We start from the raw sequence: 22,895 nt of genomic DNA, 5'->3' as shown, positions 1-22,895 counted from the left end.
ATCATTGATTGGCTGCCTCCTGCATGCCATACACTGGGAATCGAGCCCACAACCTGGGCATGTGCCCTGACCAGGAATCAAACTGTGACCTCCTTGTTTATAGGTTGACGCTCAACCACTGAGCCACACCTGCTGGACAGACATTTTATATTCTTATTTGGAAAGCTGCCCATGGCATGATGTGAAAGGAAAAAGCTGACTACATATCAGAATCTATACTAATAAAAGGGTAATATGCTAATTAGATTGGGAGTCCTTCCAGACATCCTTCTGGACAAAGCCATGGTGGCAGGGCCCAGGCAGAGGCAGTTAGGTGCGATCAGGCCAGGAGGGGAAGGCAGTTGGGGCTGAGTAGGCCAGCAAGGGGGGCCAGTTGGGGTTGAGCAGGCTGGCGGGGGCAGGGGGGCCAGTTGGAAGTGAACATGCAGGCAGGCAGAGTGGTTAGGGGTGATCAGCAGGCAGGCAGGTGAGTGGTTAGGAGCCAGCAGTCCCGGGGATGTCCACAGGGATCGGGCCTAAACTGGCAGTCGGACCTCCCCCGAGGGGTCCCAGATTGGAGAGAGGTCAGAGAGGAAGAGAGAGGGGGATAGAAACATCAAGGATGAGAGGGAATCATTGAGCAGCTGCCTCCTGCACACATACACTGGGGATCAAGCCAAAACCCAGGCATGTGCCTTGACCAGGAATTGAACTGTGACCTCCTGATTCTTGGACTGATGCTCAATCACTGAGCCACCAGCCAAGCAATCCCACTTTTATTTTAAAAACATGTGCCTCTGTCTACTTCTATTTCTATTCTATATCCATACATCTTTAGAGAAAAAACAACTCTAGGAGGATATGCCCTACAGTGTTAATTCTGTTTTTTGCTTTGTGACATCTTTATGTATTTTTTTAAATAGCTTTATTGAGATATAATTCACATACCATATAATTTATCCGTTTAAAATGTACAGTTTTATGGTTTTCAGTATATTTAGAGTTGTGCAGGCATTACCACAATCAATTTTAGAACATTTTCATCTCTCTAAAAAGAAACCCATTCCCTTTAACTGTCTCCATTTCCTGTCACCACCCTGCTACCCAGCCCCTGGCAGCCACTACCACTTTCTGTCTACAGATTTGCCTATTCTGGGCATTTCATGTAAATGGAATCCTATACTATGTGGCCCTGTGGGTCTGACTTTTTCCAGACTCATCCACTTTACAGCATGTGTCAGGGCTTCATTTCTTTCTGTGGCTGATAATATTCCAGTGTTTGGCTGGACCACATTTTGTTTACCCATTTATCTGTTGATGGACATTTGGGTTGTTTCCACTCTTGGCTGCCGTGAATTATGCTATTAACTTGCATGCATGGGTTTTTGTGTGGACATGTGGTTTCATTTCTCCTGGTATATACCCAGGAGTGGGGTTGTTGGGCCATGTGGTTACTCTATATTTACCATTTTGAGGAATTGTCATTGTTTTCCAAAGTGGCCACACCACTTTACATTTCCCCAAGCAGTGAATGAGGGTTTGAATTTCTCCACATCCTCACCAACACTTGTTATTATGTCTTTTTAATTCTAGCCATTCTGGTGGGTCCAAGATCCTTGATAGATTGTCATTCTTAAAAAGAAAAAAATAATTTTTGGTTTTAGTTAAAATGAAAGGAAGTATTCTTTTGAAAGCAAATAAAATTCAGATCATAAAAGAGTAAAAAAACCATGAAGAAATTCAAAAAATTTACACGTAAGTCTAATTATGAATCAACTTAATGTGAAAAATAATGTCTTCCTGGGATACATATTTCAGATATGGGGGAAGGATTAGGCATAGCCTATAGGTGATGGTACCTGCAAACCAAGCCTCCACAATAAATGGCCACAAGACCTTCCAGGTCAGCGCCCATCCCCCGTTTAAGTCACTACCATACCCTTCATGTGTGTCACACACACACACACACACACACACACACACACACACGTGTGTGTGTGCACACGCACCCCCACACATACCTCCATGTGCAAAGGCATACCCACACACATCTGCATACTTGCACACACCCATACACACACACAATTTATGTGTACACACAAACACATGCGCGCGCGCACACACACACACACACACACACACACACTGACCTACTTATTTTCTGGAGTGACTGCACTCCTGAGTGTTTGAGGGTTTCCTGTAGACTGTGTCATTAATCTTCATGATGTTTTAGGCTCTTAGTCACAGGTCGAATAAGTGGGAACTAAGAGAGCTGGCACTCACAGGAGGAGTGGGTTGTGGAACTGGAAGTTAACCCAGTGCATCTCACTCCTGTGGAGTCTGTTGACAGCAGACAGAGACTCACAAACGCAGACGACAAGTCACAGGAAGGCTCATCGAGGCAAAAAGTCCACTGGGGAGAATATGCTTAGGTGGGGTTTTTGAAAGAGCATTTGTTAAACTATGGACCTTCACTTGATGGAAGTCTTAGGCATCTGCTTTCATTGAAAGATGGAAGCATAGTTTTTGTGTTTAGACGGCTACTTCTCTGAAATACTCAGAACAATTTAAGCACTTGAAATCTCCCTCTGAAGATTTTGTTTTCATTACGAAGACATGGTTTTCTAAGTAAACCACCTAGTCTCTGGACAAAGTTTAAAAAATGATGAAATCAGTTAAATACAAATGAAAGTTGTATTGTCATGAAGGTATGGGTCTGAGTGAGAAGAGGTGGGTGTTGCCTGGTCTGCCCGCCTTGGTCCCACAGCTCCCTCCTGGGGACGAGGGGGGGCAGGGATGGGCATGGCTGTCACCTTTCTCCCTTCTCTCCCTTCTAGTGCCCTTGGCGTAGCAGCAGTCAGTCCGTGTGTCAGCCTAGGTCTGAAGGTCCGCGCAGAGCATTGTCCACGTTCCACTTTGTCGGGAGAGCATCTGTCTGCCAGATGCCCCCGATCCTCATCCCTAGCAAGCTGCTGTGTGATGCCCCAGGAGAATAAAACACCAAAATCACTACAATCAGTGTTGGCTGGGCAGGTGCCTTCTGGAGACCAGGGCAGAATACATCTTCTGGCTTATCCAGCCCTTTCTCAAGGCCCTGCTTCAACACAGCCTCTACTTCCATTATCGTGTGTCCTTCTCTGGCTCTGACCCCTCTTCTGAGGATCCTGAGATCCACTGGGCCCACCTGGATAATCCAGGATGACTTCCAAACTCAAGATCCTTAACTAAATCCCGTCTACAAAGTCCCATTTGCCACGTGAGGTAACATATTCACAGGCCCTGGGGATTAGGACCTGGACACAGTGGGATTCAGAGCCGCACACTATTTCTTTGCTTGTAAACATACACTAGCTAACCTGCCCGGTGCCTCAGTTTCCCCACCTTGTGAGGGATAAATACAGTTGACCCTTGAACAACGAACTGTTGGGCTCCACTTGTCCATGAATTTTAAAACCCATGTTCTTCAAGGGTCATCTCTATTTGCTACCTGTTGGGGTTCAGAACAGGACCTGGGATGTCATGGGTGCCCAGGTGAAGCTGGCCAACCCACTGGGCACAGGCTCCCAGGAGGCAGGCCCAGTGCCCAGAATGCAGGAATTATTTTGGCTTCCCTTCTGAGGGTGAGCTGTAAGGAGGAGAGACCCTGGGAAAAGGGCTATAAAGAGTCCTCTTCATGCTATAGGAATTAAAAAAAAATTTTTTTAATCCTCACCTGAGGATATTGATTTGAGAGAGAGGGGGGGAAGAGAGAGAGAGAGAGAGAGAGAGAGAGAGAGAGATCAATTGGTACCCCCCCCCCAACACCCACACACATGCCCTGACTGAATCAAACCCACAACCCTCTTGTACACTGGATAGTGCTCCAATCGAGTGAACCACCTGGCCAGGGCTGTAGAAAATTTTAAAGTGTAAAACTGAGCAATTTTCAGTAAATTTACAGAGTGTGTTATCATCACTATATCCATTTTAGAACACTCAAGAAGAGCCCATTGCAGTTACCTCCCTCCCACCTCCAACCTCCCGCATTCACTGACCTACTTTGTACACATCTGCTTTTTCTGGACATTTCTTATAAATGGAATATTAAAAAGGGGGGTTGGATTTTTTTATTTGCATCTTTATTCTTTCACTTAGCATGCTTCTGAGATTTATTGTGGTAGCATTTATCAACACTTTGTTCCTTTTTCATCACCAAACAAGAATCTATTGTATGGATTTACCAGATTTTGTTTTTCCATTTGTCACTTGTTGACATTCGGGTTGTTTCCACCTTTTGGCTGTTGTGACTAATGCTGCTGTGAACATTCATGTATAAGTTTTTGTATAGACACATTTTCATTTCTCTTGGGTATTGCTAGGAGAGGAATTGCCGGGCCCTGTCATCACTCTGTGTTTAACTTTTTAATACCCTGCCAAACTGTTTCCCGAAGTGGCTGCATTAGTTTGCATTTCCACCGGCAATGTAAGAGGGTTCCAATTTCTCCACATCCTTCCTAATACTTGTTGCCATCCTTTTTATTATCGCCATCCTAGTGGGTGGGAAGTGGTATTTTGTCAATTAATTTGCATTTCCCTGATGGCTAATGATGTTAAACTTTTTTTATATGCTTGTGGATCATTTGTCTTCTTTGGTGATATATCTGTTCAAATCTTTTGCCCGTTTTGCAATTGAACTACTTACCTGCTTCTTATTATGCTGTAAAAGTTTTTTTAAAAAAAAAATGTATTCTGGATACAAGTTTTATATCAAATACATGGTTTGCAAAGATTTTCTCCTAATCTTTCTTTGAAGTTTCATAATAGTATATTTTAAAGCACAATATTTTTAATTTTGATGAAGTTTGCCTTACTGATATTTTTTGTCTTAGAAATTGTTTTGATGTCATATCTAAAAATGTTATGCCTTCCTCTAGGTTACAAAGATTTATTTCTGTATAGTTATAGTTACTGTTTTAGCCCTTTGTGATTACTTCGAGTTAAATTTTTTTTGTATGGTGTGAGGTAGGGATCTGTCTGTCCCTGGGCCAGGACCACACTGTTTTGATTACTGTCACTTTGCAGTAAATTTTGAAACCTGGAACTGTAAGTCCTCCACCTTTGCTCTTCCTTCTCAAGCATGTGCTGGCCGACGTGGGTCCTTTGTCTTTCTAGCTGGAAGGATTGGCACACTGGTTGGTTTTTGGGTTTCTGACAAGGGCTGTCAGACCTTCTGGTTTCCTTGCCTCTCTCAGCCTTTCCTCCTCACTGACTCTCTTGCCCTGGCTTAATGTGTTTGGGTCCAGGCATGGGCAGTGCCTGCTGTGGGCCCATTCAGGATCCCAGACTTGTCCTTCTCCCTCCTTGCCTGCTGCTTTCCTCTCCTGCACTCTGCGCCCCATCCCTTCTGAACCGGGTTTCACTTTCCCATCATGCCTTACTTCTGTGATGGCTTATTTGTTTCTCCCTGCAATGACCCTGGAGCTCCTCAAGGCTCCAGCTCTTTGTGCTCATGACCTTCAAACAATGACGTGTCATGCTGTCAAAAATTCTGTATTTTATGGAATCTGTGACATTTGTCAGTTATGGGATGTACCATCATTTTATGTACACTAAAAAAAAAACAATGCTAATTAATCTATGGAACAGTTTTTTCTGACATTGATTGTAGGATACATTCTGATTTCAGAGGTGCTGAACCTGAGAAAATACAGCCCTGGAGCTCTCTTAGTTGGAAACTGATTCCCCCCTCCCTCCCTTTCTTTCCTATTGTCATGTCTGTGTCACTCACAGTAAACTTTGACTAGGAGACACTCATGGTATGAAGTCTTTCCATCTCTCTTTTCATACTTGGTCAGCAGCCTACATCCCTCTTTCTCCTAACAAAATGAAGCACATTATTTTAGTTTGTACTTGACCTATTCTGTGTTTCCTATGCTGGAACTTAGCCATGAGCGTGCGTGAAAGTGGAATCATGCCAGATTCCAAGGTAGTTGTAGGTGTGTGTGCTGAAGTAACTGTTCCATTTCCTACCCGGTGGATGCAGGTATGGCGGGGGCCATGTTCTGTGCACATTCACCGTGACTTCCATGAACCAGTGTCTGCTAACCTCTGCCCGCGCCCGGCTAGGACAGCCCAGGGGTTCCGGCCCTTCAATTAGAATTTTTAGTTTATTTTGAGTCTCCACCTGTGGGTGAATGAGCCTCAGGGTCTATGTGGACAATTGGCTGTGGTGGGTAAGGCTCCTCTCCCCAGTGAGAGGTGTGGATGGTGGCCCGGTCAAAATTTAACCCCGACTCCTGGAGAAAGGGGAGCACTCTGTACCATCTGAACGCTGGGTGAGGCCTGCCACCTGCCACCCCATACCCTCAAGATGCAGCCCAGGAGCATTTGTGCTAAAGCTGGACACACACAATAGACATAGTTTTGTTAATGTCACGATCTGTGTCGAGCTCTCTGGTTTCCTTGAGCTGTCGCCAAACCAGCACAGCGATTCATTCATTTGACGCAGCGATTTTCAACCAGGGTGCCACAGGAATTTTTAAAACATGCAATACCTGACTGTTAGCCAGGGCACTGACCTCTTTTTCCCTATGTTGTCAAATTAGAAAGTGATAACAGTCAACACAACAATAGCTGTCTGGTATGAATGAATCAAAATTATACCTATTTTTTTTTGTCAAATTAGCAAAAACTATATATTTTGGTGTTCCGTAGAATTTTAGTAATTAGTTTACTCGGGCCACGAGAGGAAAAAGGTTGAAAAACGCTGGTTTAACTTGACATGCCTTCAGTGCTGGGGCCACATCTTTGAAGATTTTTACAGCCTGTTCACTCTTAAGTTCATTTATATCCCAGTTAAGAAATTGCAGTTTCATGTCTTACAAGCAAAACGCGGAATGGCGTGTTTGTGGTGCTTAAAAATGAGTGCACGTGTGTGCCCCAGGTCGGTGCTTGGTCTGCGCCCCCACCGCGACGCCCACACCACCACTGAGGACGAGGCCATCACCTCACAGAATCTAACGGTGCTTGTTCTGTTTCTTTGTCCAGCCCCTTCTATGGAGAAGACTTCTACTGTGAAATCCCTCGGAGTTTTCGTCACCTGTCATTTTACATCTTCGATAGAGACGTTTTCCGGAGGGACTCCATCATAGGTAGGTACTTCAGTGGGTGTCGCATTTTGGTGTAAGTGGATGTCTCTTCCAGGCATTCTGTCTGAGACAGCAGAGGCGAGTGGCATTTTCAGCCTGGCCTTCCTGGCTATGTTCACAGTGGCAGGAAGTGGCCTGGGCAGCCGCCTAGCCTGGCTGTGGCATCCCCCAGGGCTGGGACAGGTCACTGAGTCCCAGCCTGGCAGCCTGTGGAGGGATTTCACAGCATAAGATCGCGTGGGAGAGACCAGCACACGCCAGCAAAGCCTTGGGAGCTGTCCTTTAAGATGAGGATACAGCAACCTTCAACCTTTTTCAAATGACTCCTGAGGGCTCCTCCAGGGGGCTGTGTGCAGAGGAGAACCCCTCCCCCCATCCCCAGGCCACCTCTGTTCCTGACTCTAATACCCTCCATAGGCCGTCAGATGGTATTGGATGCTCTCAGAAGCACTGGGGTGCTCTTAGAGCTATTGGGGTATTCTCAGACATATTGGGGCTCTCTCAGGTATTGGATGCTCTCAGAGGCATTGGGGTGATCTTATAGGTACTGGGGACCTTCACACAGGCATTGGGCACTTTCAGAGGTATTGGGGTATTTTCAGAAGTATTGTGGTATCCTTAGACATATTGGGGCTCGCAGAGGTATTGAGTTCCTCTCAGAGGTACTAGAGCGTTTTCAGAGGTATTAGGGTGCTCTCAGTATTGGGGGATGTTTTGAGAGATATTGGGGTATGCTCAGAACCATTGGGGAGATCTCAGGAATGTGGGTTATTAGTGGCATTAGGGTGCTCTCGGAGGTATTAGGGTGTGCTCAGAGGCACTAACATTTCAGTGGGGGACTCCTAGGGAGAGTGAGGCCCAACCTGAATGTGGAGGACAGGTGTGGAATAGCATAGAAGCTTCCCGAGTTCAGTAGTGCACCTGTGTTCCTGTTCATGTTTACTGTGGCCCCAAAAATAGACTCGAGAAGCCAAACATGAGCACGACTGTAGTTGCTGGAGTCCAAGCACCATGTAACGTCCGTGTGGTGGCCTTGGCCTTTCTTGGAAGAGAGGCTCTTGGGTAGAGCACTTGGCATTTGAAATGCACTTGAGTCACGCAGACAGTTGATCATCTTTCCTCTGGATCAGGCTTGGGGTTCCAAATGGTTCCTACTCACTGCCCAGACCTCTTGAGCAGGTCACCCACATAGCCAGTAGGGATGTTTCATCCAGGCCGCAGCAGCCTCCCAGCAGCACGCAGGACAGTTGGCCTCCTTCCACACAGCTCTTGCTCAGCCTCTGGCCTCACCCCCTCTGGCTTTTACTCCCAGCCTGCTGCTGCCTCCTTAGTTCTCAGCCTGTGGGTCCAGCTGCCCTGCAGGATCCCTGTGGTGTCTCAAGGCATCTCAGATGTATCATGCTGAACTCAGAGTGGCCACCAAAAGTTCCTCATTGCTGAGTAAACCCTGTATCTGCTGCTTCCTCACCCTCCTAGCTGCCCTGCCAAGACTTGGAGCTCAGTTCCTGCAGGTGCCACCACATCATGCTACACCAAGCATGTCAAACTCAAAGGCTAACACGGTCCAAATAAACAAGATATACAGCTCACGGGCCGCGAGTTTGACATGCTTGCCCTTCACCGACCTTTCGCCTGCTTGGACTGTAGCCTGCATGGCCTCAGAGTTTGCCCCACGAGAAGATAGGACACTCCTCCCTTCACTCCACGGCCTTTTCTTCAGGTGGGCTGTGAGCATCTCCTCCCAGTTAGAGCTGACCACTGATATCCCACTGTACTTACGAAAAAGCTCAAAACATGGCCAGGGCCCAGAAGTGACTCCATCGTGTCTGTCCCCAGCATCTGGCTTTGGCTTAGGAGGCAGTCACTAAACATTTGTGAAAAGAATGGACAACTTTTGAAAATACCTCAACGCATTCCATTTATTCCATATTAGAAATTCAATGTTTTATAGGTAGCTTCCCATCTGAAGAAACCCTTTTCTGGAGGTTCATGCTTCCATTTTAGAGCCTGATTTATTTTTTTAAAATATTGCCAGGTTTGAGGCCACACTGCCTGATTTGGCCTGGAGAAGGAAGTCCACACTCCCCAGCATGCAGTCAAGACCTTTCATAATCTGACCAAATTGTTCTCTGGGCTTAGCTTCTCAATGGCCTTTCTAGCCATCTCAACATAAACACACGTGTGCATTCACCCAGTTTGTGCCCCTATGCAGGCCTCTACCCTCTTAACACTAGAAATTTTTAAAATATATCTGTTTTCTGAAATCTGAATAGTCCCACAAGCCGCATGCTCCTTCTTTGCGACTGGGGAGTATGTTAAAATCCAGGTACCCAGGCTCCCACTCATGCTGGTGGATCCAGATGTCCAGGGGCTGAACCTAGAATTCCACAGTTTTATTAAGTTCCTCAGGGTGACATTTACAGTTACAAGGAAACTAACATGTGCTGAATGCTTATATATGCCAGGTATAAAAGCAGCCATTTATCCTTTATATTAACCCCAGGAAGTAGCTATCCCCTCTATTTGCTATATCAAGAAGAAACTGAGGCTCAGAGAAGATAAGACACTTGTCTAAAGATGCACAGCTAACGGGTGGTGAGCCAACAAGTCAGATATTTCCTGTCATATTGTAGAGAAGTGAGTACCAGTGTTGGCAGAGACTGGGGAGGAGAAAGGTATCTACACCTGCTTAGTCATCCCATGAAGTCATCTTCCTCCCTAAAGACTCGTCAGTGGGTGCTGCCTATCCCCAGAACTTGCTCTCACTCTGAATCTAATTCATCCTGCCTGATGTGAGAGAGGTGGCCTCCCAGAATTCAATCTGAACCTTTTATATTTTAATCAAGCATTTGGATAGCATTTAGATGTATGCTTTCTCTGGGACTCTGACGACGCGCAAGTGTGAGAGCATTTCTAAACCTAAGTGATCTGGACTGACTAGAGCAGTGGTTCTCCACCTTCCTAATGCCGTGACCCTTTAATACAGGTCCTCATGTTGTGGTGACCCCCAACCATAAAATTATTTTTGTTGCTACTTCATCACTGTAATTTTGCTACTGTTATGAATCGTAATGGAAATAATCTGATATGCATGATGTATTTAGGTGACCCCTGTGAAAGGGTCGTTCGACCTCCAAAGGGGTCGCGACCCACAGGTTGAGAACCGCTGGACTAGAGGAAGGGAAAGCAGTAGTCACCTTCTCTGCCAGAATCGCCAGATCTGCGGGGTCTACAGCAGATGCGGGTCTGGAGAAAGTGGCACACATCCTGCTGCTCTGCTCTCCAGTCGTTCCATGACCGGCAGAGAGGGGATGTGCCTTAGTACCCCCTCCTCTCCCTCCCTTCTCCCACACCCCCCTACATCCCCTCCCTCTCCTCCCTTTCCAGTCTCATGCTCCATCATTTCCTTCTCTTCTTCACCCTGTTTTCCCTTTTAGGATCTTGGTCCACATGTGAATTTCTCCTTTAGTCCATGCGCGTGGCTTATTTCCTACCCTGAGTCATCTCCATGAGCCTTCACAACGCCTCTTACTTGGTCTATTAAAGTTGGGCAAATAAGACTTCCAAGGCAGTACAGACTTAGGGCTTAGCAAAGAAACAGGTGGGGCAGTGGGGAGCCTTTACACAGAAGCAGGACGTGTTGATGCTTGCTTTATTTAGGCTAGGGTGGCTTAGTTCAATAATAAAACTTTATGAAAGCTTTATCAAGCATTCATGTGTTGAGACTTAAGTGAACTCTTGATTATACTAAAAATGTGTTGCATACATGTAGATAGAGAAGAGTGTCTGACCCTAGGAAGTTAACTATCCAGCATTAATGAGCCATCTGGTGTGTCAGTGAGCTGCACTTTTGTTGTCATTTCTTCCACCTTTCATACTCTCACTCTGGAAGAATGGTAAGTGCTGCCTGTTTATTCTGGAACTGTCTGGCAGGAATTCATATTGTAGGAAAGGAGGAGAGATGTAAAGTGAAGTATCTGGTGCATATCTGTTCTAATCATGTATATAAAAAATGCTTAGCACTTACTATGTGCAGGTATTGTTCTAGATGCTTTACAAATATTGACTCATTTAATATTCATAACTCTGTGAAGTAGGTGCATTTTCAGATGAGGAAACTGGTACAGACAAGTCACACAGCTTTTGGGTGGTGTTCAGACTTCGGCAGCCAGGTTCCGAAGTCTGTGCTACTGAGCTCTTGACCTTATTTCAGATTATGCTTCGTTGTCTGTATTTAGAGGCAATAGTTGATTGATTGAATGTGAAGCCTGATGCGGGGTGGGTAGGGGAAGAGAAGTCTAGGGTGACTTCTGGTTATGGGTTTACAATGCCAGGTGGATTGTGGGTGGTGGGACATAGATGGGGCTGGAAAATGGTAGATGGTGGTTGTGGTAGTGGTGGTGGTGGAAGGTAGGTGGGAGATGGGGATGGTGATGGCAAGAGGATGAGTTATTCATATCAGAACAAAACATTATATTCCCTGACCCACTACTGCCATCCCTTCCAATGAGCTGCAGTTTGCTATCACCATCCTCCATCCTCCTCTCATTATGTACCAACTATCCAACATTCATCATTCATCCTCTGTCCTGTACGACTCTCCACTCACCACCTACCATTTGCCATCCACCATCACCATTCCACCACCTTTCAGTCATCACCTAACATCTACAATCTACTACCACCCATTATCCACCATCACCATTCATCCATCATATACTGTCTTCCACCATCACCATCCACCACTCTTTACCCATCATGTATTATCTACCACCTGCCATCGATCACTTATCTATCTTCTACCACTCTCCATCCGTGACTTATTAGCTACCATCTATAACCATCCATTATCTACCATTTATCATCACCACCACCACTCCCCCCATCACCATCAACCATCCACCATCACTATTCACTCTCTTCCATCATCCACCATTACTGTCTATCACTCTCTACTCATCTATACTGGCTACCTTCTACCACTACCCACCACCCACCATAGCTATCCACCACCTTCTACCAATCACCTACAATCCACCAATCATCTTCTCTCCTCCATTATCACTTGCCATCCACCATCCTCAAGCCCTCCTCCTGTCCCTTGACCCACCATTCCTTTCCCACTACCACTGTCCACAATTTTTCAGCTCCATCTATATCCTGCTACCAAAAATTCACTTGGTGAAAACCTATAACCCAGGAGTCATCCTAGATTTCCCATCCCCATTTATATCCATCTTAGCCCCTGACATACATCTCCTCTTTATTGGAATGGGGCCATGTGATTATGGAATACTTCCTTTTTAGGTGTCTACATATAAACATCAGAGCCTCGCAGTAGATTTACTTTCCCCTGAAGAGGGTAGCTCTCTGCAGGCAAGGATGATGTGGGCCTAAGGCCAGGGAGGTCTACTGCTGCAAACCCTGTTGGTGGAAAGCGGATACTCATCCTCTTCCACCAAAGCTCCTTTCTGCTTGTGCCTCCTCTGTTGTGAGCCGCCTTGAGTGCCCCACCCTCCTGCTTTCCCAGTCCAGGGAAGACACCTCCCTCGGTGGTGAGCTTCCACTTGACACATAACAAGAAATTCAAATTCAAAAACTCTAAATGCAGCTTTGGTGCTGTGGTAGCATAAAGTGGTGCTTATGGCAGAATGATCCAGGCCTCTGGTGTTGTTTCTGGCAGGATAGCCCAGAGCTTCACACACTTATTAAAATGCTGATGCATGAGTCTGGGGAGGGCCTGAGAGCCTGCATTTCCAACGGATAACATTCTTGGAAACGGCTGTGATTTAAGTAGAAACACCTGGAGTTCATTCAGGAAATACTTGGCATGGGTCGCATAGGAACTCAGATAATTCACATCTGACTTCATTTTAATATGGAACTGTGATAGGAGCTTCCCAACGGAATCCTTAACGCTGAAGGAACTGATGAAGAAGGGTTTGCAAGCAGACAGCGCACACTTTCCAGGTCTTGAGGGATCTCCGTTGGTGTGATGGGTCTGGAATTCAGATCTGACCATAGGACTCCACTGCTCAGGTCCCGCAGGGCTCCCTTTGCCTCAAGGTGACTCCCAGACCCTTAGCCGGATGTTCAAGCCCTTTGTGGCTGCCCTGCCGAGGGCTTGCTCCTTCCTGTCCTCCTCGATCCCAGATGTGGGCCCAGGTCCTCCCGATTCCTTCCCGTCTCTCTCCTGGTGCCCCCTGCCTCCTGGCCTTGGCTCACACTGCTCCCTCTGCATGGCGCCCACCTCTGGCCCTTCTCCCCACCCCATGCCCACCTGGCTACTGCTGCTCATCTGGGACCCTGGTTGGCCAGAGGCGACACCTGAGCGAGCTGCCCTTCCATGTGTGTGTTCTCCGTGGCTTCACCTCCTGGAGCATTTCTTTTGCTTGTTGTCACGTGTTCACTGGACTGTACTTCCTATGGCCGAGCTCCTTGAGGGTTTGTCTCTATCCACGACCTCCTGGGTGCGCCAAGGTTTGGTCAAGGAGGAATGGAAAAAAGCAGGAGAGGGAAGAGCAAAGTGTAGAATCTTAAGCTTCCTGGTTAGAAGTTGACATTTTACCCAGTGATCCTGTGGCTGCATTGGATATACCAGTATGATAGGTGGAAGTGTGTATGAAGATAGAGTATTGGCCTTAGTAATGGGCTCAGATTATACTAGAATGAGGAGGATATCTATTAATCCTTGGAGGCATAGGAAAACTTCTTTGAGTGGTAATCCTAAGGAAAAAACATTTTTAAATATTTTTGTACATTTTAATCAGAGAACGTGGTCAGATTGGTTCTGGGGTTATTTCCCCTTAAAATAATCAAAATAAGTTCTTTATTAATCATTCTGCTTCAGGTACCTGCTAATTTTGAAGATAACCAGCAAAATCATGGTTTAGCCGTGCGTGGTAGCTTTAAAATTATGGTGTGTCAGTTGCAATTGGGCTTAGATGTTTTAACTGTCGTTTTTACAGCTGTAAAAATAAGCAGCTATCTGAATCTCCAGGAATAATTTAAAGTTATGACTAGTAATTATGTTGTTACAGTATGAGAAGCCAAGTTTTAGCGTATAAATTTGTATCATGGAAATGAGCACAGTGTCACCCGCTTCTCACGGTCTCCTGTGTCTGATCGGCTGGCCTCACACCAGCAGGAGCCCACACTCACCTTTAGGCTCTCCTGGTGCAGTTGCACATGTGTCCCTCTGAGGGTTGAGTCCAGGAGGGAGGGGTGTATCCAGTGAGGGTGCTACCAATTTTGTTCTTTTTCAAACTCTTTTGGCTATTCTAGGCCTTTGAATAGACATTTACATATTTTAATTGGCTTCTTTTAAAAAAAATTTTTTTTTTCAACCACAGTTTATATTCATACCATTCTGCACCAGTTTCAGATGTACAGCAAAGTGGCTGAAAAACCATGCACTCTACAGAGTGGTCCCCCCACTGCTCGCCTCCTGGCCCCACACCCAGTTATCTCAATATTATTGATTCTATTCTCCATGCTGCAATCCGCATCCCTGTGACTATTCTGCAACTACCAATTTGTACTGCTTTTTTACCCAGCCCCTACCCGCGCCCCCAACAGCTGGCAGTCTGTTCTTTATGAGTCTATTTCTATCTTGTTTCTTTGTTTATTTTGTTCATTAGATTTCCCCATATAAGTGAAATCATATGATATTTGTTTTTCTCTGAGTGGCTTATTTCACTTAGCATAATACCCTCTAGGCCAGAGGTCCTCAAACTACGGCCCGCGGGCCACATGCAAATACAAATATTGTATTTGTTCCCGTTTTGTTTTTTTACTTCAAAAGAAGATATATGCAGTGTGCATAGGAATTTGTTCATAGTTTTTTTTAAACTATAGGCCGGCCCTCCAACGGTCTGAGGGACAGTGAACTGGCCCCCTGTTTAAAAAGTTTGAGGACTCCTGCTCTAGGCCCATACATGCTGTATCAAAAGCTAAGATTTCCTTCTCTTTTACAGTTGTAAATGTACCACAGCTTTTTTATCCTCTCATCTACTGATGGACACTTGGATTGCTCCCATATCTTGACTATTGTAAATAATGCTGCATTGAACATAGGGGTGCATTTATTCTTTCAAATTAGTGTTTTGGGTTTCTTCGAATATATTCCCAGAAGTGAAATCACTTGGCATTGAGGCAGTTCCATTTTTAATTTTTTAGGAGCCTCCACATTGTTTTCCATAGTGGTTGCACCAATCTGCATTCCCACCAACAGTGTTCGAGGGTTCCTTTCCTCAATATCCCTGCCAACACTTGTTGTTTGTTGATTTATTGATGATAGCCATTCTGACAGGTGTGATATCTCATTTTGGTTTTGATTTCTTTGGTGTTTTATTAACTTAATTTCCTAAATGACTGAGATTGCTTTGATCTCTGGGTTAATTTGCAGAGAATTAACATCTTAACAAAATTTTAGTCTTCAGGTGCTCCAACATGGCATATCTTTCTATATACTTGGGCCTTCTTTAATTTCTTTCATCAGTGTTTGCAATGTGTTTTCAGCATACACATCTTGCAGACATTGCGTGTGCATGCGCGCGCGCGCGCACACACACACATTTATTTATTTATCCTTATATATTTTGTTTTTGATGGAGTAGACAAAGATTTTTTTCAGGTATATACTAAAATCACAAGGCATAAAAAGATCATTTTGTGAGAGATACTGTTGTTGTTTTTAAATTTTCAGTTTTTATTGTCATTGCTTCTGTGCATAAACACAATTGCTTTTTATGCATTGACTTTGCATTCTGCGGTCTTACTAAACACAGCTATTCTACTAGCTTGTCTTTTTCCTATAGAGTCTGTGAATAAAGACTTTTATTTCTTCCTTTCCAGTCTACATGCCCTTGTTTCTTTCTCTTACTTTCATGTACTGGCTAGGATACCAGGTTGACCAGGAGAGATGAGAACAAACTTCTCTTCCCCTGGCTCCATCTCGGGGAAGTGTTGGGCTGTGCCTCATCGAGTCTGCTCTTAGTCGGCCTTCCTGCAGTTTTCACCTCGTGATTCGCCTTTCCCCAGGTGCTCTGCCGCCTCTGTACCTGGTTTCCCACATCACTTGCCCTCTGATGAACTACCTGGCGTGCTCTGCCTTCAGGTACAGCACCCACAGAGGAAATCATACACGGGATTTTAGAGGTGAAGGGCAGGTAGCACCGCTCTGTCTAAATGAGAAAATGAGGCCAGAGTGGTTTAGCGAGCTGTTACTGTCACTCTGATAGATTGGGACAGGTCTGCGGATTAAGGCATTGAAGTCAACACTGTGGCTGTGGATCAGGTGTTCTCTCAGAACAGCACTTAGAAACACTAATACACATGTTTTAAAAAGTACATGTTTGTAGAGTCTTGACTGTGACTGAGCTCTTGAAGGACAGACTGGAAGCTGGCAACCGAGGTGACCCTTGAGTCAGGAGCTGCGTAGCAGGGGAAAGAGGAAGGTATTCTTGGCTGTATTTTTAATGTTTCATGTTTTGTACTATGTTCTTGTATTGCCAACTTAATATTACATTAAGTACTTCCAGAAGTAGAGTAATGATGTGTAAGTTGTAGGACTCATATAATCATTAGATACATGACTCCTCCCTATGACAGTTGAAGCTCAAAAGCGTGGCAGTTGCGTAACATTTCAAACTTCAAATGTGATCCTCTTACCCGGCTGAACTAATCATGGAGTCGGAATATTTTTAAATTTTTTTTTCAATGAAATATGTTGCCCAACTCAGCTCCAAGAAATGTTTCGTTTCATGTGGCTTTATTCTTGCAAAACTCGTCATATTCCCATGGGGGGAAAGAGTTTTACTGGAGCCAAGCAGAGAGGAAGGAGTCTTCTCTTGGGGGCTGTTCTTCCTAGTGACCAGGTGTGCGGAAGGGCAGACGGCCAGAGGTGGCAGGACCCACCGCCAGGACCTCAGCAGGACACCCATCAACTCGATTAGTGATGGCAGGGGAGGACGGAGGCTTAGGGAGGGGCATGAGAGGAGCCCTGAGAGCACCATTCTGTCCTGTAACGTGACGCTTGCTGGAGAGTGTTCCACGGGGCCTGTAATTTGGGTCTCTCTGAATTTCTGTGGAATATATACTTTTTTGGCAGCCTGTGTCTTCTGTATGTTTCCTGCATCTGTCGCTCTTTCTCTCCCACCTGCGGACTTTGACTGTGTGCAGTGGCTTAAGCTGTTATGTAGGGTGTGGCTGGACAGGATTCGGCTCCAGATGGCTCTGCCTGGTCAGAGCTGGACCAGTGAGGTTGGACGTGGCAATGGTGCTGACCCTTGGAGTGCTCACGTGCTGTGTCACTTCGCAGGTGGGCAAAAGTGCTGGTTGTGGGGAATTAACTGGCCTGGACCCGAGGAGCCTGGCTGAATGATCCCGGGGTCTTCCCCAAGTCTCCTTTGCCGGTGGGGAGTGTTAGGTAGTCACCTTCCTTTTGAGAACATGAGATGATGAAAATTTGCTGAAATAATAAATGGCACAATGACGGACAGATTGAGATTGAAGGCAGGTTATTGGTGGGAGTGAATTGTCCCGACTCTCTGGGCACCTTCACCCTCTGGACCTGCTTTTTCATGTTTGTTTTGCTTTTCAAATGCCCAATCTGTGCTGGTGGGCGAGTCTCTGGGGTCTGGAGTCCAGAGCAGTGTTCATACAAGGCGGCCCTGTCCACACCCAGGCTGTGCTCCCAGTGTGAGAGCAGGCAGACCTGTGACCCCCGTGGAAGTGACACGTGATGCTTGTTCTGCTATTGGGGTGGGGCGCGGGTGCCTTCAAGAAATAATGTCGCATACACCGATCTTACATAAAGGAAGACAGTGTGGCATTATCCATGTACCCGATTATTTGTTTTGGATTATAACGTTTGAAATAATGGGCAGTAACTTATAAACCTTGCTGGGCCTGGAGGATTTGTTCTCTCCTGTGACTGCTTTCCCTCTGCCCTGTCTGTTTTAGGGAAGGTGGCCATTCAGAAGGAAGACTTGCAGAAGTACCATAACAGGGACACCTGGTTCCAGCTGCAGCATGTCGACGCTGACTCAGAAGTTCAGGTGAGACCCTCGGCGGAGCCCGTGGAACGCTGGAGGTCTTGGGGAATGGAAGACTTGATTGTGGTTAAAGGACTAGGGACAGGGTTTTGGTCCTAACAGGGAATAATGTTTAGCAAATCGTGTCCTTCTATTTATAGTAAGTATAGGCTTGCTAATTTTGTTTGTTCTGTTGGTGATTGTCACACTTTGTCATGCATGATTGGAGCACCTTTAAAAAAAAAACAAATGTGAAAGAGCAATAACATAATGAAGGTGAAGAGAAAATATGGGTAAAAAAATGAAGCTGTAGGTGAGAACAGCACACAGAGCCTCCCGTGGCAAGTCCCTGTGCTTGTTGGAGGTCACTGCATGTGTTGTCAAGCTCCCTGCACTCAGCAAAGAAGCATCTAGAGCGAAAAGAAGTGGCCGCTCTGAACAGGTTCCCATCCTCTGAGCGTCCTGGACTCACCCTGGCTCACCTGGGTGATGTGTTAACCGGGACTGACGTCCCTGTCCAGTGGAAGGAGCTAACCCCCTAGCACGGGAGACAGCATGGTCCCAGGATCCCAACCCTTCCCTTAAGGCTGCCCTTGGACTTGGCCCCTGCTGAGTGTCCAGGAGCCCATCTGAATACCCGTCAGGAGGGTGGCCACGTCTTCTCTTCTCTTGTGACCCTGGCTTGTGTGGCTTCCAGCCAAGCCTGTTCCATGCCCGTGTCTAGAATTCCACGACTGGGAGTCACCACAGCCGGACAGCACATCGCCCGGATGCTGAGACACACCAGTGTTTTCATCAGTGGGTCTGTGACACACTGAGGTGTGGCAGGGGTGCCTGACCAAGCACAAGGTCTCTGGCACAGGCAGGCCTAGCTCAGAGCTTCGTGCCCCCAACCACTAGTGAGGTATGCCAGCAGTGTCCTCTCCAAGCCTTAGTCTCCTCATCTGTAAAGCGGGTGTTGTGAACAGCTGGACAGTGTCTGACATGTTGCCATAGGCCTTCCCCTGGCCCTGCCTGGCAGGCAGCATTCCTGGGCTCCTCGCCCAGCATCTGGAGCCGGCTGGCCCTCGGGTCCTCATGCTTCCTCCTAAAACCTCGGCCTCAGCTGAACTCTGAGGGGGAAGGCATGGGGTTTAGGGTTGCTGCCTGGTGAGGCTGTGGGGCTCACTGGCCTTGTGCACACTGGGAAGGATCCACACGCTTTAACAAAGAGGCAGCCAGAGGGAAGGCTGAGGAGCTGAGCCAAAGGAAAGCATCGTAATGGTGCTTCACGCTTAATTAATTCTGACCCAGGGCCCGATCATGCCGAGTAAATTAGAAAACGCTGTAATTACTGCAGAACTAGGAACTGCCCGGAGTTGGAAGCAGAGTTCCGACAGTGACGATGGATGACAACCGGAAAGACAGCCCACCGTGCCGCTCAGGTGACTGGCAGCCTCGTCTTTAGGCAGGAGGTCCAGAAGCCACGTGCTCTGCAGTGGTGCTCTGTAATGGAACCATTCCCGCCTTTTATTTTGACTGTTTACCCCAGCACTTTTATTCTGAAATAACACAGCCTGTGGCGCCATAATCAAAATGGCTGTTACCCAGATTTAAGTTGGATTTTATTGGCAAGTGTGATTTTTCTTTTTATCTTGCCTTTTCTTTTTCTTTTAATTTTGAAATGGTGACAGACTCACAGAAAGTCACAAAAAAAGTGCACAGGGAATAGTGATTAGCAAATTGTGTGCTCTCCTACTTATACTTAAAGACTAAAAGTAATGAGGAGGCCCATGTTCCTTCCCCATTCCCCCATGGTACATGCTGTGTACCTCGGGGAGGTCACAGCCAGGACACTGACATGCCCACAGTGCAGACCTCACTAAGATCTCACCAGTTCCACATGTCCGCATGTGTACCAGTGTGTGCGTGTGCATGTGTGCACAAGTGCGTATGGATATTCTGTGCAGCTTATCACATGCATGTGCTTGTGTGTGCACATGTGTATCCTATGCAGTTTATCACATGTGTAAATTTGTGTAATCACCACCACAATTAATATCCAAAACTGCTCTGCCAGCACAAATCTTTTTTTTTTAAATATATTTTATTGATTTTTTACAGAGAGGAAGAGAGAGAGATAGAGAGTTAGAAACATCGACGAGAGAGAAACATCGATCAGCTGCCTCCTGCACATCCCCCACTGGGGAAGTGCCCACAACCCAGGTACATGCCCTTGACCGGAACCGAACCCAGGACCCTTCAGTCCGCAGGCCGACGCTCTATCCACTGAGCCAAACCAGCTTCGGCCAGCACAAATCTTATAAACAAACATGGGTGTGTGTTCATTGTACAGATGGGTGGAATATTTTCACTGTTTCAGAGCTGATGCCCTCTGTATGCCCGTGGACAAGCCCCTTGTCCTTCTGAGCCTGGTTCTTACCGTGTATGAGATGGTATACTGACCCTCACTGGGCCAGTCTCCTCGGATTTTGTGAATTATGAACGGCAAATGTATTATCGTCATAACTCTGAAGAGAGGGAGGAAGGACAGTGCTTATTGGTTGCTCACTAAGTCCAGGCAAGGAGCTGAGCACTTTGCTTAGGGTAGTTAGTTCTTAGAGTACCCACGCATGAAGTGGTCGCACCACCACCGAAGCAGCGCTCCCCAGATTCAAACTGGCCTTGCAAGGTGCGAGTGCGACCTTTTCCCTGCAGCCACAGTTTCGTTTTGAAATGTCACATGTACGGTCTTTAGAGGGGCAGAGGATGGCATATATTTCCTTGGATCCATCTGTTGTATAATTCATAGTAAAATACATGTGTCCAACCCCAGCTGGTGTGGTTCAGGGGTTGAGAGTCGACCTATGAACCAGGAGGACACGGTTTGATTCCCAATCAGGGCACATGCCCGGGTTGCAGCCAGTTTCTAGCTCTCCCTCCTTCTCCCTTCCTCTCTGAAATCAATAAAAAAATATTTTTAAAAATTTATAATAATAAGAGCGTAATATGCAAAGTGACCAAATGGCTAAACAGCAGAATGACCGTCCGGACGACCTTCTGGACAACCTTCCTCAAAGCCAGAGCTGTGAGGGCTGAGGCAGCCAGGGCTGTGAAGGCCTACTCTTGCATGAATTTCATTCATTGGGCCTCTCGTCCTATATAATAAAGAGCTAATATGCAAATGGTCATCACGCCCTCATGCCATAATGCCATCAGCCGTAACGGCTCAGACACTCAACACTGGGGAGAGAGGAATGGGGACCAGCCAGGCACGAATGAGCTTGCAAGAGAGGAATGGGGACCAGCCAGGCACAGATTGGGATAAGCCGTCCTCCCTGTGGTCCCGGGCGCCAGTGGCTGGGGCTGCAGCCCAGTAGAGGGACAAGTCACCTGCCTCGTGGTCCCAGATGCCAGTGGCAGGGGCTGCAGCCCGGGAGAGGGACAAATCGCCTGCCCCATGGTCCCAGGTGCCTGCAGCTGCGGCCTGGGCGAAGCTGTCCACCCACGGTCCCCTGCAGCTGCAGCTGGCCTGGGTGAAGCCAGCCCGGGTCCTGGGTGCCTGCGGCCGGCCAGAGGGAGGAAAGCCCGGGTCCCAGGTGCCTGCGACCAGCCAGAGGAGGGAATCCTGAGTCCTGGTGCAGGTGAGGCAGAGGTGGTTAGGGGCTCTCAGGCCAGCAGGGAGCAGTTAGGGGCGATCAGGCAGACAGGCAGGCAAGTGGTTAGGAACCAGTGGTCCCAGATTGAGAGAGGCAGTCAGACATCCCCCGAGGGGTCCCGGATTGGAGAGGGTGCAGGCTGGGCTGAGGGATGCCCCCCCGCCCCTCCCCCCCCCACACACAGATTTTGTGTACCGGGCCTCTAGTAATAAAATAAAAGGCATGTGTCCAAGAGAATCACAAAACTGGGGCCAACAGGAGCTCAGTGAGTCACAGAATGGGGGGAAAGGGTGATTTAAAGAACATCTTGCTCCCTCTGGAATTGACATTTTTAAAGGCCTCTGGTAGATGACTTTTAATTATTTAAAAGAATTAGTCACTTCATTTTTTAAAAATATTTTTTTATTAATTTCAGAGAGGATGGAAGAGGGAGAGATAGAAATATCAATGATGAGAGAAAATCATTGATCAGCTGCCTCCTGCACACTCCCACTGGGGACCGAGCCCGCAACCCGGGCATGTGCCCTTGACTGGAATCAAACCAGGGACCCTTTGGTTCGCAGGTCAACGCTCTACCCACTGAGCTAAACCGGCTAGGGTGAATTAGTCACTTCTGTTCCTTCCCTGATCCTTTGTGGGTAACAGAACGAGGCGACTGGCAGGAATGGCCTTGTCTGTGGTCTGTGCTGCACAGCCCATCACAGCTGTCAAAACGTCCGCTTGAATCTGGAAGGCTCCCTTTTCCTCATGCTTCGGGCGGTCATCCCCCACGCATCCATCTGAGCCGGCCCCCCGCGGAGCTGCAAGTGAGTCCTCCCGGGGCTCTTCCAGGGACGCCCAGCAGCCACTGGCTCTGCTTTGTGCTGTTTTATTTTAGTGAACTGTTATGAAAGTAGATATTCAGAAAAGAGCTCAGCTGAGCCCTCCCAGCACACCCCAGCAGCCACATCCAGATCGTCTCTGAGAATTTGACTCATGTCAGACAATCCTACTTGAAGGATTTCCCAAACAATCGGCGTCCGCAGCTGTCCATACACCAGGACCCAGCTCAAATCTTTCTAAGGGTTTTACGGAATTGCAGGAAGGAAAAGGCAAGGCCAGGCTCGCCACCCCCC

At 47.0% G+C, this 22,895-nt stretch overlaps 1 protein-coding gene across 1 annotated transcript in view; it reads left to right on the top strand.

Annotated features, from left to right (window-relative positions):
* RASA3 (RAS p21 protein activator 3) overlaps nt 1-22,895 on the top strand; it is a 70,865-nt gene that overhangs the window by 10,550 nt on the left and 37,420 nt on the right. Inside the window, exons 2-3 of the mRNA XM_006769303.2 lie at nt 7,006-7,109; nt 18,072-18,166. Coding sequence (XP_006769366.1) covers nt 7,006-7,109; nt 18,072-18,166 — 199 coding nt within the window. The remainder of the gene's footprint in view (nt 1-7,005; nt 7,110-18,071; nt 18,167-22,895) is intronic.

The sequence above is a fragment of the Myotis davidii genome, unplaced genomic scaffold (assembly GCF_000327345.1).
Source record: "Myotis davidii unplaced genomic scaffold, ASM32734v1 scaffold444, whole genome shotgun sequence".
NCBI lineage: Eukaryota > Metazoa > Chordata > Mammalia > Chiroptera > Vespertilionidae > Myotis > Myotis davidii.
Note: the sequence above shows the minus strand (reverse complement) of the source record. Positions and strands in the feature narration are given on the sequence as shown.